At 43.8% G+C, this 18,918-nt stretch overlaps 1 protein-coding gene across 3 annotated transcripts in view; it reads right to left on the bottom strand.

The window, feature by feature from the left end:
• Positions 1-18,918, bottom strand: part of FGFR3 (fibroblast growth factor receptor 3) — a 55,419-nt gene that overhangs the window by 19,577 nt on the left and 16,924 nt on the right. For all 3 annotated transcript variants that reach the window (XM_021535670.3, XM_021535669.2, XM_021535671.3), the window contains exons 3-5: positions 14,453-14,716; positions 10,073-10,126; positions 4,005-4,174 (exon numbers count right to left, since the gene is read on the bottom strand). In XM_021535670.3, the coding sequence (XP_021391345.2) occupies positions 4,005-4,174; positions 10,073-10,126; positions 14,453-14,716 (488 nt within the window). The remainder of the gene's footprint in view (positions 1-4,004; positions 4,175-10,072; positions 10,127-14,452; positions 14,717-18,918) is intronic.

The following is an 18,918-nucleotide window of genomic DNA, read 5'->3' as shown; positions in this document are numbered from 1 at the left end:
AGCAAACATGTCCAGCCTCAAATCTGGTCCCTAGGATGCTTGGCCAGCCCTTCTATTTTGGCACTGAGTTTTATACTAGTTGGTTTTCTGGATGTGGCTCATGTCCACAGCTGATGGATGGTCCAGTAGCAGAAGGGAAAGCACAACCCATGTCTTCACCCTGACCTGCTGCCCTGTGATCTCAGCTAGAATATTTGTTTCTAGTGATTATAAAGAAAAAAATGGATATGGAAAGCAAATCTTGAATTAATACAGAAAGCAACCAACAGTAACAAAGATTACTTCAGGGTGCAGAGCATATGAAAGGTCTTCAAATCTCTGGATATTAATTTGATGCCTTCTGCCACCCAAAGCAGAACATTTAACTTTATTAAACATTTTGAAGGTGACCCCAAGGACACAGAAGTAGGAGATTTACAATAATGCTGCACTATAGAATGTCACGGGCTGATGGAAAAAACAAGGGTGTAATTGCTCCTGGAGATTTCTTGCTGCAGCAGGTGAACTCAAATATGAAGTCATTTAACCTCTTTTGCTACACATAAATTGCATCCACATGCTTTCCTTAAGAGGGCCAAGTTGCAATCAAAGCCAGAACTTTGCAAAGAGCAGGTTTAAAACCATAGGACTAGACAGCTTAGTTGCAAGATAAGCAAGCAAATGTAATTTTAACAATTTTTAGGCCTCTACAGTTCTATAAAGAGCACTGCTGAGTACCCCATTTTTCAGAGAATGTGGCATTTCTTTTCATTTTAGAGTATGGGTAACAGGAGGCTGTGACCAAACATTTGGTACAGACATCTCAGCTGTGGCAGATGTCTGCTCAGCTCTGACTGCACCTCTGCCCACCCAGGACAGCACAAATGGAGGAGCTCAATGAAGGAGCAGAACCAACATCTCACCTGTTGTAAAGCAACATTCCCTTTGCTGCATCTCTGTAGCCTCGTGGCAACTAGAGAGTAAGAGAAGCTCTGAAAACAGAGAGCCTGGACCCCGAGCCCACAGCTGAACACATCAGGCTGTCACAGAAATGTGGCTGCTCAGTGGCTCATTTCCATACTGGCTTGTCTCATAGTTGTGTCTGAAGGCTCCTCTAAGTCCACTCTTCAGCACTGCAAAACGTTTGCATCTGGAACGCTCAGGAGCTGCTCCAAGGAAATGGGGCTCCAGACACATGGATGACTCCCTAGTCTGACCCATATTCTAAAACCAGGTCCAAATTAGGTGTTTTACAAAGGATGCACTTTCAAAGACACTTTTATGACACTTTCAAAAACTTCTCTGTCAGGTTTGTGATGGGAACTTTGTACTCTGAATAGAGAAGAACCTGGGGACACAGACTCATGGGGCAGAACTTGTTTGGAAACCCAGGAAGACATTTTAGCTTTGAAAATCTTTGGCAAAAGATAGTAATTCTCATGTTAGGATAGTCACTACACTTGATAAAACATGAAGTGACTTAGTGCAGGCATTAATCAAGTGGGTGAGATACTGGAAATCCCTCTGGTTCATTTGGTGTTGTCATTCTTGGCTCCTTGTGAAACAAACATTTGCAGACACACTTGGAACCTCTGTTTGCCAGACTGGTATGCAAGTCAGTGCAATGGTCTGGGGAAGGGATAATCCTCCATCTCCCCTCCCCCCCAGTCTTCCCTTCTAGGGTCATTAAACACACACAGGCTTACAATATTAGAGATTCCAACACGGATTTAACCATTAATGCTCTTTGGGAAATTTCATATGATAAGTCATATGAATTTCTTTCCTTTACCAGTTAAGGATGAACTGTAACAAAACCAGGTTAGCCTGCCTATCATGTTTTCAACACTCACCCTTCTCTCTTGCAAGCTTTGCACCGAGCAATCACACGGGTCTAAATGCCATGTGCAAGGGGCAGATGTGGAAGAGTGGTCAGCTTTCATTTGCTGACAACAGACTTCTCACCATCAACATTAAAACTCTTTCACACACTGAAAACAAATGAGAACACTCCCGGCTCAAGGATTTCTGGGTTAAGACCAGATCTCAAGATGAAGCAAGCCAACCAAACTCTGCCAGATCTGGATCTTGCCCATTCTTTTCAAGCTATCTAATCCTGTTATGAAGTTAAGTTGTAACAGGGAATTTAAATCTTGAATACATGAGATACCGAGCAGGTTTTCAATCCCCTTTTGTGGTTCAAATCTCAGCTAATATCTATCAGTATATTTATACTGGATGAGATTTACACTGGATTACTTATATTTATGTGTGGCTCGTGACCAAAGGCAAGGAAATAAAGGAAGGAAAATTATAGAGAAAGATGTCTTTATATCAAGAATGGGACAAAGAACTACACCTAGACAGAGCTTAAACCAATCTTCCTGTAATTGTCCTGATATTGCCTTCAATAGCTCTTTTAAGCATTGACTTGTTGCTCAAAGGTGCCCCCAGAGAAATATAGCACAGTGATGCCAAAGACTCACTACTGTATTTCAGAGGATGAAACATGTCAATTTAAACTCAAAGATAGATTAAAACTACTGGAAAGTGGGTAAGGGAATTGCTTTCAGCTTTAGGGTGTTTTTTTTTTTTTTTTTTTTAGGCATAATTTAGTGCAGGTGATGTGACAGAATTTAGTGAAAAGCTGTTGGAATGGTTCATGGAAGCCTGAAAACTCTTCAGGATGATCCCTACAGCCTGCAATTAGTAAAAGATGCTTGTGCTTTGTGAATGTCATCTGTTGAAGAGCAGTTTACCCTCAGGAGCTGCCTCTCCACTTCTTTACCCTCCATGGCTTTTCCAAGATCCAAACCTGAGCGTGTTCTCAGCCTCATCCAGACTGGAGCAGAGACAGGACTGAGGAAGGAGCTTTAAAAGCTTCACTGAAGCCATCACAAAAGGCTCTTTCAGGAACAGGTCTGAGCTAACAGGAAAGAAACAGCCCAAAACTGTGGGGAGGGGGGGACTTTTTTTGAATCCTTCTCTGGTTTCTAGAGCATGGCACGCTTTGCATGCCCAGTCCCCTTTCAAAACACTACGGATGTGGCAGGCATCAGCACACAGCTATTCCGAGTTCTGATGAAGGTGCCTTCCTACAAGGCCCCTTCTCTCCTTAGCAGCAGAGTCCAGGAATATGTCAGGGCTGGCAGAGTGCAGGCAGAAGTTGCTTCTCAAGAGTCCTTCCTGCTATGATGATTTTGTTATAATCAGCTGCAGCAGTTTTATTGTCCCCAAATAAAACCAGAAAAAAAGAGTCTGACTGTGACCTCAAGGGGACAAAGTAATAACAACAGCAGCAAAATGTGAGAAAAGCTGATTTTCCTTTTAAAATCCTGCCAAAATTCATCATATAAAGTAGCACAGAGACTTCTGGCTAATTAAATAATTTGACTGCAGTGGAGTTTTGTGTCCCTGAGCTCTATCTGTAAACATGAGCCAGAGCATTTTCCAGAACACCTCATGGTAGAAAGGAAGCAGGAAGAAGAAAGCAGCCAAGGAGCAGATGCTATAACTCTGGCTACAAGGGAATCCAACACTTGACCAAGGGTCAGTGATTTATACCACAAGAATGTTAATGACTACCAGCATGATGACCCAGCTCCTTCGTGAGGGATTTCCTATACCTTCAAAGGACACTGAATAGTTTTGGGGTTTTTTTTTGAGAGCTGGGAATAGCTATGGCTTGGGCCAACACATCTCAATGCCCTTGGCTCATCTCCAGAAATTAGGACAGAAGTTTCTGCTCCTGCTTTTTAATCCCTGTTCACAATGAAACCATAAACCCAGCCCCATTTTTACCTACTCCCTGAATGACCACTATAGACAAACTCAGAGAGATTACCCTTTGATCCCAAATGACAGCAGTCCTTTTTAACTTTTGGTGCCAAGCAATTCTTAAGAGAGCTAGAACCACCTAAATTTTTACACAGTGCTCTTAAAACCACCCATGTTAATCACGGCGCAATACCATTTTCTGGTTGGTAGAAATAATAAAAAAATTGAGATCCAAACCAAGACCTTACCTTAATGCCCCCAATCCTGTGCTCCCCTTTGAACTCCTTGCCATTTTTCAGCCAGTAGATGGAAGGAGTTGGGTTTCCACCCGCCGGACATCGGAAGCGAACGGTGTTGGCGGCAGGAACTGCCAGCAGCTTCTTCTCCATCTTATCAGGCCGGGTCCAGAAGGGCACACCTGAGAAAGGAAAAACCAAGCTGAACAGGCCCCTCTCTGCAGCAAAGGATATCAGCTGGTGAGCAGATGCATCTGAGGAGTCTTTGGCATGTGCAGATTGACAGTTAAATTGCTACCTGCTGCTGTTAAGATAAATGACACAGAAATGCTTTCCAGCTAAATGGCTCTCATAGACACAGAGAGAGTGTTTGCATTTCAGTTTTGTGATGAAAGGTTCATGACCAGGTTCTTGTCTTGGTAGTGCCACTATAAATCTGAAGTGGCTCCTTTTAAATCAACAAGTAGAGTTATCCCAGATCAGGATGAGAATCTGGCCTCAGTGTGTAAAAAGATACAGATGTACCTTTGGGACATTATTAGCCAAGAAGCATAAACAGCAGAAAGATGTTAGAACTGTAAAAGAATGTTGATGGGCCAGCAAGGGAGCAGAGAAAATGTATGAGCCGAGTGCAATGGAAAATGCTCCTCCTCAGCAAATACAAATATAGTGTAGCCTCCTTAAGGGAAGGAAAGAAGAAAACGCGCCAGTGCCAAACTGGTTTATCATGTTTATGTTCTTTAAGTACAAGTGATTTTAGTTTTAAAAATTCACGTTACCTTTGAACAGGGATAAATTTTAGAACACCAGTGTTAGCATGAGATACTTTTTATAATCTGCCTTAAGTACAGCTACGTTCTTGGCTGCGTTACAAACATTACATATTAACTCCAAATTAAGGCAGCAGCAGCGGCAAACTCATTATACCGGGAAGAAAGAAAAAGTTTTAAAAAAAGCCTCCCAAGCTTTCATTTCTGCTTAAGGCAACGCTGCAGAGCTGCACATGCTGTGTTTCCACTGCCATACCAGGGACACATCCAGCCCCCCAGACCTGTGCTCCACACCACGGGCAAAGGGAGAGGGGGGCAGGCAGTGTCTGGGCTGCAAAACAGCAAGAAGGCGAGGAGTGTAAATGGCATCTCCTCCAGTTGGGTAGAACAAACTCACAGACATGGAGCACCTGTTGCAGAGGTATGTGTGCTTCTGCCAAGACAAACTGAAGGCACTGGTCCTCCAAGAACTGCCTTGGAGAACTCGATGGCCACCAAAGCTGTTGGGACAGCCTTGCTGCTGGCCTCTCCTGCAGTGGTGACGACGCTCAGGAACACCAGCCAGCATCTCAGCCCCATCTCAACGCTACTCTGAAGCCCCTGTAACAATCCCCTTCTTCATGACAAGTGTGTACCAAATTTTCCCTCTTGCTGCATCCCTTTGAGATGCATGGGAGCTGCTCCCTTTCTCCAGCACTCCTTATCCCTGATGCATTTGTCTGCGTGATACCCATCCCATTACAACTCCAGTGACTGACCCCACCTTGATGTAAGGCCCCAGTGTCCCCCACGCAGGCTCCCTGCTGCATTCCAGCTCCAAGGATATTGCAGGAAAAGTCACACATCTCAGCCAAGGCAATCCATGCACCCACTGGTTTTTAGCACCTGCCAACACTCTCCCCATGTTTCCCCCACCTTAGAAAGTCCATGAGGAACTGGATGCCAGGAGCTGCATCCAGGATGCCCCTCCATGTATTAGAAACAGCCCCGCTGGGCACAGCTCATGTCCCATCTGCCCTCCCACCTCTGCAGTAGGATGGCTGGACCTAACAGCATCTCAGGGAGGGAAATCCAGTACTGAGGGTTTGTATCTGCCCTCAGCCTGCCTTGCACAACAGCGTGATGCCTATCAGAGTCAGCCCCATGTATCAGAGGGATCTGCGCTCACACATCCCGTGTACGCCTCATTTTTCAAATAACAAAACTGCTTAAGGCCCTTTTCTTGCCAGGATCCAGCAGGAGTATGGCTGGCACAAACAACAGCAAAAGGAGGAATCCCCGCAATTCCCATAGTCCTGGAAAATCCCAGCTACAAACTTTCCTGTGAACACACAGCTCATCCAAGGGGCCTGAAGTATTACATGATCCAGTGAGCTAAAATGGGACATCAAGCAGCCATGTACCATTCCAGATGGCAGAACTGCACAAAAATAGGAAACATTCCAAAAAATGTTAGAAGAGAGGGTGCAACTGCTAAAGGAACAGGTGTTGATGATAAAAGGATGATGCTGTTATAGCATGAAGGAAGGGCAGAAACCAAGCAAAGACTGGGCAAATCCCCAGGCAGCAACAGGGGAGTGAATGCAGAGGACACTTGGGGTGATGCTCGGAAGGCTGGAGAGGAGAGGGCCCCAGAAACCCACAGTGGTCCTTGGTTTCTGAAGGCCTGGGCCATTTTCTCCTGGGCCATTTTCTGGCCAAATGCCTCCTTTTGACAATGCACTTTGATTTTCTGGGGATGTTACAAGAGGTTAACAGGGGTACAGGGGAGCGGCATGGCAAAGGCCAGGCATGGGTGGAAAAGTCCCCTTCTGCCACCGCCACAGAGGGCAGCCAAATAACCTGCCTTGTTGTTTGATTAACATATCTGCCCACAAGAAATCCATTTTATGTTGTTGGTGACAATCACCTAGGCACTGAGGTGTAATTACATCGCATGGTCACCTGGTCAGGGCCAGGTTCTTCCTTTTGCTTTTTCGGGCTCTTCCCTTTTACACAACATCTGCATGTGCTGCATGGTGACATTTTGTCACATTTTTTCATTCAAAAGTTGAGTCTGAACCTCACAGGAGATCCATCAAGCCATTGGCTGCAAATGTTGTCACTGAAGCCAAGGGGGATTTTGCTATCAGACATCAGAGAGCAGCAAGATGGAGTCCAGGAAAGTTTCCAGCTAGGGATATTCTCCATATGGAGCAAAGGCAAGATTCACTCCTGCCTGCTGCAATTAGACACAACTCCTTCCTTGAGTGCCTTCCCTCATTTGGGTGCTCTTCTATGAGATTCAGGGCTTGCCAGGGCTGGGCACCCCTGGATTATTGTGCCAAGACTCAAACAGGGCATTGCTCTCAAGTTAAACTGGAACTGGAAGAAAGCGTCTACACATTGAAAACAGTGCCTTTGTTCTCACTTGCAGGAGCAGCGAACAAAACATCCCAGCTTTTGCTTTGCTCTGCCCTCTGAGTCCTTTCATTACCACTTTTTAAGGGCCTGAAAATGTTGCTAACTCTTCTTTTCAAGCAAAGCTTGCACAGCTCCAGAGAGTTTTGGGAGCGGGAAAAGAGGAAGGATGAAAGACAGGAAAATTTTCTAGACTAGCTCTCTGTAAATTAATTACTAGCAATGGTTTTGCATGTGCAGGTGTGAAAAAAAAAAACAAGGGAGCCCCAAACATTATCACCAGCCCTTTCCCATCATCAAACACTAAGCCTGACGGTCCGTTTTGTTCGTCAAAGACACCGGCCACCCATCCAACTGGAATGACCAATTAAAAAAAAACTGAGAGCAATACTTGGAATAATTAATACAGCCAAGCACTCATTTAGCAATTAGGAGCTGCCACCAAATTCTGTGGCAGACAGAATCAACCCTAATTGTGTAATTTCCCCAGCTGACGCCTCCGAGGACAGAGCCAGATTTAATTGGAGATTATGGGGGCTCTTTGAAGGTGCTGGGGCTGCGCAGCGGGGGCTCCAAACAAACAGATACGAGAGGGGCAGGGAGCACTGGGGCAGAAGCACAGTGTGTGAAAAGGGAGTTTTGTTTTTGTTTCAGGGCCAGGAAAAACAGCTGTAGAGAACAGAGGTATTAGAAAGCCTCTTTCTGCAAAGGCGGATCACGGCTTGTGACAAGGCTGCTACAAACGAGCTGGCTTGAACCTGCAGAAGTTTCTCCTTATTCTTTTCTGCTGCCCATCCCCAAGGGATGCCCTGTTTCTGTATTGCCCCTCAGAGAGGAAGCTGCGAGTGAGCAAAGCAGGGCACTCCATATGGAATTTGGTGTTTCCAACCCTTAAAATTAACAAGATTGGCTTCAAACTTATGATGCTATTGGAATCAGCTTTCTCAACTCTCCACTATGTGAGGATGAGAAACTCTTGTTGAGTAGCACAAGCCAGAAGAGTAACTTATCATCACAAGGAGCCAGGACAAAAGGATTTTATTCAGTGAAATACAGTGTGGCAACACACAGTGAGCCAGTCCAGGATGGATTGCCTTCCCCCACATATAAAACACTATCAGTTATACTGAATAGATACCTTTGAGGTCACTTCCAACCCTAACCATCCTATGAGTCTGTGGTATTTTTCTTTAGCACGAAAGCATTTATTGCCTTTCCTCCTTTAAGTACTGACCACAGCTGTGTCCGATGCCTGAGCAGGACACCCCATCATACCTCATCACACCTCATCAGTAGGGCACATTTTTGCCACAGGATAGAGAGGACTTGGGTCTTTGGGCTGTCCAAAGAACATGGCACTGGCTACATCCCTGCCTGGGATGGTCCTTCCGTCCCTGCTCCTGGTGGAATGTCCTGACACAGGAGGTCTCCTGGTGGCACCAGGGTTAACAACACAGCTCCCCAGATTCAGGAGACCTCCGAGGGTTAAGTGGAGGATCTGACATCAAAGAAAGCAACACAAAGCACACCCATGCCATGAAATGCTGTGAGGTTTCACTGTGAGGTTTCACTGACACATTAAACTAATCAACCATTTTTAAAGCAGAAGAGAATCCAACTTTTTATAACGAGACCTTTAAGCAAAGCCAGCCATTGCCTTCAGGTCTAACACCAGAGACAGCCTCAAAGTCAAGAAGACCCAGAAAACAGGCTATAAATACATGTGGTGAAATGTGTTTTCCTTTTCAGTGAAGAAAAACGTCTTTCTGTACCATAAGCCAGCTGATGTTTTGTGATACCTGTTGCTAAGAGATTGAGTTCTCTATAAACCACATAAAAAACTGTACAGAACAATCAGTTGTGCTCATCAGAAGCTGCTCTGCAGAAGGAAAAAAATCCTGACCAAACCAGACCTTGCCCTATGTCTGTACCATTCTTCAGCAGGGACCAGGAGCCCTGAGCACCTCTGCAAAGGTGCCTGTCACCTGGCAGGATTTGGCCCCTAATTAGAAGCTATCAGAAAACCACTAACTGCTGCTGATGGATCTCCTGGCACTGTAACTCACCATTACTGTCCACAAACTGCACACACAGCAGTATTAACTTATTGCAGTGGCAGACCTATTTGAAAGAGTCCACATTGCACGTGCAATGTTATGGGCAGGAGAGATTTTCCAGTCATGTTGAACTTCTGCCAATGTACATAGCTGATTGTGAGTTCAAATGCAAGACATTTATTTATTAAAAATACATACATATGGGCAGCTCACTCTGCAGAAGTATAAAGAGCAGAATAAAACACAACACTAACACCTCTGAGGCCTGTAATGATCCTGATTAACGCTATTGCACTTAAAGAAAGCAGCACTGGGGCTGACAGGGATTCACTGTGAAAGCACCAAGCACTGTCCTGGGACTCCCTTCCTCACAGGAGTGAAAGAAAAAGCCAGTGAAGCTAAAGAGGTTCTCACTTATGGCATCAGAAAATTTGGCCCTTGGCTAGAGTATGTTTTGTACTCTGACCCCTGTCAAGATATTGGTAAGGACCAGAATCAGAATAGTTAAAAGTAAAGCAGTCAAGGTTTGAAATGGTATAAAATTGGTGTAACATCCGTGCAGTAAGTGGGCTTGTCTGGATTTACATGCGAGGGGAATTTGTAACTACACGTCTATTCAGATCCTCAGCATCAAGTCTTCAAAATACAGTACTGCTGCTGTAGGACTCCACAGCAGCAATACCACTCTGGCAGCTGTTTTAAGTTTTTAGATAAATTTCATCATGGTTCTATCCTAAGGTCACTGATTTCAACACAAAGAGAGAGCTGCTGTGCAACTGCGTGAACAGCCAGATGAGCTGCACTGCTTGGGAGCCACAGCTTCTGCAAAGAAAAGCTCAGAAAAATGAATTACCTGTATCTTCTGACTCATCATCGTCATCCTCATCATCACCTGATGAAGGGGAATCTGGAAAGAGACAAGAAAGAAGTGAAGCAGAAAGAGGATGGAATGTGGGGACACCCAGCCCGCCCCTCTGACCATGCTGGGCCAGGAACAACTGACAGGAGCTTTCTCCACTGGGAGAGAGGTGTCAAGAGCTTGTCAGTGCTCTGAAAATGTGGTCCAATGTCAAATACTTCTCCCTGTGTAAAATGCTCTCTTCCTCATCATACTAAAGAAATTCTAAACCGGAAATTTTATTTTTGCAGAACAAGCTCTCTGACTGCGTTTTTTTGGGTTTTTTTCCCTCTAGCATTCACTCTGAAGACCTTTTATTTTACCATGTCTCAAAACTACAGGTCAGCATTTCTAATTCACTTTCCCTGACTTTTTCTTTTAACTCAATATCCTCCTGCCACATCTCCCTCCATTAACTCCTTGTTCAAACACTAAGACCAAGACTTTTGAACTTCTTGCAATCAAACCTCTCTCCATCAACGTTTTCATTGCTATTCCCTGAACCAGTTCCCTTTATTATACTCCTCCCACAGAGGCACCTCAAGGCTGTAACTCAATACAGGTAAACAGGTGGGAATTTTCCATCTGTATCTCTCCAAAACATTCTGAATGGTTTCTTTTAATGTGGTCTAACATTTCACCTCCTCCAAGCTGTCCATAAAGAAGGCTCAGTCTGTCTTCCCCCATAAAGTGACTACTGTAAATGTAAATGCCATTATCAAATAGCAGCTTAGTGTTTGATTTAGTTTACACAGTTTAGTTTAGTACAGTTCAGCATCTGGAAGATTTAGCAACACTGATGTTACATCATCTCCAGGAATTTTTCTTTCAAATAAAGGCAAAATGCTAGCAACCCAGCAGCCTCCATGTTCTGAGACAGTGGTAAGAGAACCTGGCCTTAAACACAAGAAAACAGGAAATATTATGAGCGTTCAGCATATGGCCAGAAATGTAAAGAGCTGCTTTAGACTGAGCCAGGCAGAACATCCTTCATTGCAACATGCACTTGAGTTTTCTACTGTTGTACGACCAGCACAGTGGAGGTAAAAATGGAAAACGAAGAAGGTGGGGAGGGGATAAAAGGAGGAAAAAACAAGGAAAGGTAACAGCAAATAGTTCTTCCCTGCAGAATTTGGAAGGGCCTCCCAGGCATTTTCACCATTCACAGAAGCAACACAGGAAACATCTCCCTGCACTGCAGGGGCTCATGGTGCTTTGCACCTTCTCCTTGGCAGAGCCTCAAGGACAACTTCAAGCACGTATCTAACTGCAAACCCACAGCTGAGGTCCTGCTGGCAGCAGAACTGGGGAAATGCCATGGGGCTTGCTGAAAGTCAAGTGGATGTTTAGGTGTTCTGGCTGATCCAGCAGGTTTACTCAAGTCCTGGCGAAGGCAGAAACTGAGCCAAATCCCCACCAGCATCGACAGAGAAATCAGCACCTTCTCAGCTCTGCTCTCAGATTTGGTTACCCATATATTAACACATGATTATATTTTACTTCTGCTTTCCAATGAATCCATCATGACCAGAAGAGTAGAATCAATTTTTAAACTAATTCAAAAACATCTTCACAAGGTTGAAGGAAGTCTTTGACTTTGCTTGTTCTTAAGATGAGAAGTGCAGCTTAGATTTTAAGACCAAATATCCCACATGCATAGCTACTGTCCTATTCAAGTTACTAAAACATCACCTTTTTCAAAAGGTGATTAAAAATTACAAGCTATTTGTTTATTATTTAGTAAAACACTAATCCTTAGCAGAACTTGTTGGAAGTATTGGCAAGAACTGCTCAAAAGGGCTTTAATTATGAATGAAAAGGGACTTAACTTGTTTAGTCACCTGTTTTGTAATGCTTGGCCTTGGATATTTTGAAAGCTCTGTTTGCTGGTACCAGCCTGCAGTCTGTGCTCATCACAGGGGTGCTGCTCAGCCACTAAATCCAAAGGCTGTGCTGTGCATGAAATGGTTGCAGAAATGGAGCTTCTGCCAACAGGGCTGGATATCAGTTTGGGCACACAGCCTCTACACGATCCTTTCCAAGTGTTCAGGTTTTAAGGGGACAGTATGTTTCTTTTTGTAAACTAGCAAAACACTCACGCCCTTGTCTGTCAAGGGAGGAATTTTTTAAAGAGATCAAATCCTGCTATTCATCAGACTGGTTCTCAGCCTTTGAATGCCAGCTCCAGCATCCACTTTTTCTGCTTCCAGCATCAAACATCTCCCTGTGCACAGTCAAGAATCACTGCAGAAAGTCAGCTTGTTGCAGATTCAAACCTCATGGCTCTGTGTGGGAAAATCCTGATATGCCCCTAAGACATGGAAGCATCTCTCAAAATGGAACTTACATGTGATCAGCTATTCCAAACACACCTAGCCTCCTCTTGTTCACTTAAGAACACTGATCAGAGCAATTCCAGTGTGTTAGTACAGCTTTAAACCAGTTTAATGCAGAGAACAACTCCAGCCCCAAACATCAGATATCCACATGAACATCTGACCAGACACCTGAGCTAATTGCTGGTGTTACCTTTAAGAATTGGGGACATGAACCACAAATCTCCAATCACAATCTCATCTCAGCAGTGCCACGCTGAGCAATCAATACTAATTATGAAGAAATATCTGAGTATATGAGAGGCACCACTATTGCCACATAAAGTGGAGCTTCAAAGTTTAAAACAAATGCTACTGACAGCTAAAAAGAGCTAAAAAGGAGGCTCCCACATTACCAGCACTTTGGTGGTAATGACAGTAGGCTAATAGAATCAAAGACTCATAATGTTGTCAGAAACCAGGTTCAGGTTACTCGCTAGTTCTTAAGCTGTTATTAGCTATTATTAGTGAAGAGGAAAAATACAGGGGCTTAAACTTTTTAAAAGCAGAGGATTATCAGTCCTTCCACTATTAAAAACAATTTCTCACTTTACAAACTTTTGGGGCTGGCAGCTGTTTCATTTGAGCATGTAACCAGCTGCCCTCTCCTGCCTCCCTGCTGCCCCTTGAACTCAAAAGCATTTTCATGTCACTTAGGAAAAAAAGAGAGAGTAACATTTCTAACAACCTGCAGTTTGCTGGATAGTTCCAATAATCGTACCTAGTTAAAGAAAGCCTTTCAAGGGCCAAATACTTCTTTAACCATTTAATTGATATGACCTTGAAGCATTCACAGCAATCTCCAGTAACACTCAATAAAAAGCAGATGTTGCTGAAGGCTTGGTGAAACGAGCTTTTATTCTCATGTTGGGTTTTCTCTCACACAAAATCCTATTACACAAGAAAGCTCTCTATGGAGTGAATGTGATTCACAAATCTCTGTGTTTGGTTTTCAGACAGAGACTCTTACTTTTTGAGGGAACTCAACTTTTGGAGAAAGGACCTGCTATTCAAGGATTCTTGAAAAGGCTCCAATGGTTTAAGGGCAAATGGAAGTTTTCAAAACCTGAAATCCCCAAGGGGCTAATTTTCCTGAGAATTTAGGCCTTTAACCTGTGATCAGGAGAGTTTTTATCTGCTCACACTGATGAGCATCCACCTACCAATGCACCAGCCTTAAATCATGAAAATGACCTTTGTGTTGCTGGTTAGCTATCTGGAAACAACAGATTTTTCTGGCACTCTGTGTTTAGTAATCCAAGCTTGGACAGCTTGTAGCTGTTCTGTTATATTGTCTCATCACAAAAAATATGGCCAAGCAAGTGACAGTGTGTGCTTTGCTAACGCAACACTCATTTGCAATGTATGAATCCCAATAAGTAACTTTGATGAAGCACATATTTTGGATATGCAGTTTACAATTTGATTTTGGATATATAGTTTACAGATAAGCTACCTCTAAAACAAGCTACCAATTTGTGATAACTGTGATGGAGGGAAGAGATTTACCAGCTACAACAGAGAAACAGTCTTCAGGAACTTCCAGATCTTATGTGCAATTTTGCCACTGATTTGTCACATAACGTGGAAAAACATCGTTCAACCCCTGTCAGCCACAGTTTGTTCACTCACAAAAAACTTCTAAGCCACATCTAGTATTGCATCTATTTGAGTGTTAAGTGGGAAATTGAGGTTTAAGCTGACCAGCACCCTTTCTAAGTCTCTCTCAGTATTAACATCAAGGTTCAACATTTGGTATGGACACGCAAGCATTCTTCAATTGGTTTGTTTTGCCAGTCTGATCACTGTCAGGAGTTACCAGGGACGTACAGACCTTCCAAGGACAGACAAACACCACAAACCACCACTTGTGCTGAACATGTGAAAGGGAAAAATTTTTTTAGGAAAACAAAAAAAAATAATAGAAAAATCACTGAAACAGCTGTATTCCTGCACTTACCTGTAACTCTGACTGTAAAGTTTCCCAGGACTTCGTTGGAATGCCTTGGCTTGCAACTGTACAGCCCCGAGTCATCATATGACACATTGATTATCTTCAACAGTTTTTGTCCAATGTGAGTTCTGTTGGTAGGTGCAATTCCAATACCATCTTTAAACCAGAAAACAGACACAGAAGAGCCTTGGGTGTTACAGGAAAGTTCAATGGTATCTCCATTTCCAAACACCAACTCTTCCAGAAAGGCGGTCTCGCTCCTCAAGTATTCTGCAAAGGGAGAAAGAAATAGAGATGAATAAGTAAGAGCAGGTGTCAAGAGATAGAAAGAGTGTTTTGAAAAAGAAATATATCTTGTATTTGCTCTAGTGATGCTTCCGTGTGCCCAGACCTTCCCCTTGCCTGCCACAGGCAGGTGGCTGTGCACAGTCAGGTCTCTGGCTGATCTACAAGGATGGCTTTGACCTGTAGCAACCAAAACACATCCACCCCACCAGGTGCATCACAACAAACTGCACAGACCTCTAGAAGGGTCATTGCAACACCCAGTGCTGCAGGTGAGGGGGTGATTGGTAGAAATAAGTGTGCTGGCAAGTTCACAGTTCCAAAGCTCCTTTTGTTTATTGCTGTGAGGCTGTCCACAAACCCTACGAGACCCAGCAAGGACAGAAAGGAGCAGAACCAGGGATAAACCAATTTTCTTATGTGTCTCTGAGTGACCCAAAGGCAACATCTGTGGGCTGAAGAAAACAGGGGGAAGGCTGGACAGAAGATAAAGGCTGGAATAGCTAAAATAAATGAAACCATCACTAGCTTCCTGCTGAAGTTACACTGTGTGCAACAAAAGTGCAGAACCAAAGACATCTTCATAGATCATGACTTCACTGTGAAACCAGTGCAAGTAGAGCGGCTTCAAATACCTGAGGATGTAGCACTGGCTCCAGGCTGCTCTTTTGCCTTGAAGTGAAAGAGTTGGAGCAGGCTATAAGAAAAAAAACTTAATGTTTTTCTCTTCTTGTCATGAGGGTTTTTATTCTTGTATAAATGTAAATATTTAAAATATAAAAATGTTGCAGTTAATAGCCTTGCAGGATAGAAAGAAAGGATTCTGGGAGCCTGAAAAGGTGGTATTTCATGGGAGGTATCGTCTCACAGGAGGCTAAGCCCACACTCATTGGTATGAGAAAGAATCTCTCCTCATACCATGGCAGCAATTCCAACTCAAATATTTTATGGTTTGGCCAGAATGTTGTGGTGTTCATGCAGTCAAAGGTTTAGGGTGTTGGGTTTTTTCCCCTTTTAACAAAAATTTTCCCTGAAAGCATATACTTTTAGTAAATCAAATAAAGAAGATTGAGCTCCATGCAGAATCCCCTTGCTATCAGACCAGCACTCATTATTACACTGGAGTGTTCACCCATGGTCTCTTCTCAACTGGGATATATCTCTGGGGCAAATATGGTCAAGAAATGTTCTGGTTTAAATGATCAAGTTTTTTCCTCTTTCTTCTAGAGTATGAGGATTTTTTTCACTGATACCAAATTTGGCTTCAAATTAAAAAGCCCTGTGGACAGCTTTGCACTTGCAAGACTGAGTACTGGTCTAACTGATGGAACCTCTTGCTAATTTAATCTGCTGGAAAACAAACCCCACACAACTGTACAACTTCTCCACACAAAACACAGTTCTACCAAAGCTGTTTGCCAAACGATCAAGCCTTGTATATTTTGGCTTTTGTATTATAAACCTACTGAGCAGGAACAAGCCCAGACTAAGCACAGGCCAAACTGTACTGGTTAGCTGTTTCAAAGGAAATAACTCTTTTTCAAAAACCATAATGAACCTAGGTTAATGACAAAGCAGCAAAGAATTTTTATAAAATGTATACGGGGAATGCTGGAATGAAGAGGAAAGTACAACTCAGCAGATGGACTGGGGTCTCAAGCTTCTTCTGTGGAATGAAGCAGCACCTCTTGTTTCTGACGACTTTATTTTGGCATCTCTACCCTCCATCTCCCCAGCAGGTCTGCAGCAGATGCTGTGATGCAAAGTTTGGTTTTAGAGACTTCATTTGTAATGACTGGGAATAATCTCGGGGTAGATGCAGCAGTGAATTAAAAGGAGAACACTACTAATGGTCTTAATCTTACCTCTCTTAACTGTTTTCCAAACTTTTGTTTATATACTTATAGCTTAAAAAATAAACAGGACACAACCTGGAGATCTCCACAAAGTATTTTAAATGGGCACTCAAATGCTTTTAAGCACTTTGCCAACTGTGACCTTGGAGAACCAATTTTTACTCTCATTCCTTATATAGCTTTCAAGTACAAAGATAAATCTGAAAGCAGAGACAGTTTCATTTTCATGCTTAAAACAGCAGGAGTTCAAAGCAGGGAACCAAAGCTCACATATCTCACAGCATGGCCAGAGTCCAGCACCTCCTTCCTGCCTTCCAGTGCAATGTCCCTGGTGTTTCCAACACCTTTTCAACCACAGACACCAAGACATGAAGGAGACATGATGTTGCCCCCTCTGAAGCCAACTCTCCAGCTATAAAAAAATGGGGACACAGCCAGGACAGCTGAGCCCAGCTGAACCAAGGGATATTCCAGACCATAGGACATCATGCTCAGCAATAAACCTGGGGGAAGAAGGAGGAAGGGGAATTGTTTGGAGTGGTGGCATTTGTGTTTCTCAGTCACTGTATGAGGGGACTCAGCTGCCCTGGGGATGGCTGAACACCTGCCCTGGGGAAGTGAAGAACTAAATCCTTGCTCTGCTGTGCTTCTGTGTACAGCCCTTGCTTCTCCTATTACACTGTCTTTATCACCACCCTTATGGGTGGTTTTCTCACTTTTACTCTTCCAATTCTCTCCTCCATCCTCCAAGATGGGGTGAGCAAACTGCACTGTGGGGCTGAGCTCCCAGATGGGATTAAACCATGACACACAAATTTAAATTACCAGGGAGTTAACCCAGGTAGGGGTTACAGGAGCCCACTCTGACACCTGCCAGCAGAGCAGGGATTGACACATTTGCAGCTTTAAGAGGCTCTTTGAGAGAAAGAGGCAATCTGGGTTGTGGGCTCCCAAGGTATGACTAAAACTCAATGAATTATTAGTTTAGTCAAAGCAATAATGACTTGAGAATCACCAAGAGATGCATCTGATGAAGATCAGCACTTGCAGCATCATCACTGCTGGTAGCAAACACACTGCACAGAAAGAGACAATTTTTAAGTTGTTAAGAGAAGCAAAAATGCAGCAACTGGCTGGAAACACCTTCCACAATGAGGAGCAGTTGGCCCAGCAAGGCTGAAATGCTTTTGTACGTATTCACTTATAAGGATAAGATACTTCATCTCCATAGCTGCTTGGCTCATCCCAGCAATAATTCACTTTCTGTGTGGCTCACAGCTCCAAGTACTTAAGCGTGTCAGTATTTCCATCAGCTGTCTGCTCCTCTCAGACATCAATACTTGTTTCTGGCTGAGCCTGGAAATGTTTTATTTTGGTTTTAACACATGCAGCTCCCAAGTTATTTATTATTCAGGCATGAAAGGATGAGGAAGAGGTGGAGGGTGGTGGGCTATTCCTGGGCTGCTTATGGCCCCCAAAAAATCCAAGCTACCTCGAGCCTGGCTGATACCTATTTCCAGATGCTGCTGAGGGCTGCTCCTGGGCAGCAAAGGCTCACAGGGGGAGGGAGCCCCATGGTCCCATGTCACCTCACATCGTGCCTAGTTCTGGCTCCAGAAAATATCTTTTTCTTCACCTTTGATTTTTTCCCTGGAATAACTTCCCACAACCCTATTTTTTCAAACACGAAAGCGTTCAGGAGTCTCCTGAGAAACTGCTCTGATGGGGTACATGCATCCCACATCACCATCATCCTTTTACCTTCAGTGAGCATCCTGCAGCAGAGGAACATCCACCACAGCTCAATCTACACTGGGACAGCCCCCACAGAGCACTGGAGGCACACAACTTCCAGTACCACTAGCAAGAGATTCCTCACCCACCCTGAACCCTGACAACCCCGAGAGGCTTTCCAGGATTTCTTCACAGCCCAGTGCTGGAATGGACTAAGACTCAGTTCTAAGCAGATCATGTTTTTCCCTTTTCAAGCTGGACAAGCTGTGTTTGGCATGTTAACAAGTACAGAGACAGCAGTGCTCCATGCATTTCTCTCTTCAGGTTAATCTGAATAGTTTCTTGTTCTATGTATTTTATTGCACTAAATCCACCGTGACAGGATACATTACAGGATCACAGAGCAACAGCTATGCCAGAGCTTTCTCCTGTTGAGTTTGTTATCCCATTCCCAGGGGGATGGATCATGGTCCCAGCCAGCAAGCTGGTGAATAATTGCTGGAAGTGTATGAAAACTTCCAGCTTTAGGGGGATGAACACAGCCATGGTGGCAAAGATCATATACATTATCTCTAGACTCAGACCAGCACTGTGTCC

The sequence above is a fragment of the Lonchura striata genome, chromosome 4, assembly GCF_046129695.1.
Source record: "Lonchura striata isolate bLonStr1 chromosome 4, bLonStr1.mat, whole genome shotgun sequence".
Classification (NCBI taxonomy): Eukaryota; Metazoa; Chordata; class Aves; order Passeriformes; family Estrildidae; genus Lonchura; species Lonchura striata.
This window is presented reverse-complemented; position numbering and strand designations above follow the sequence as displayed.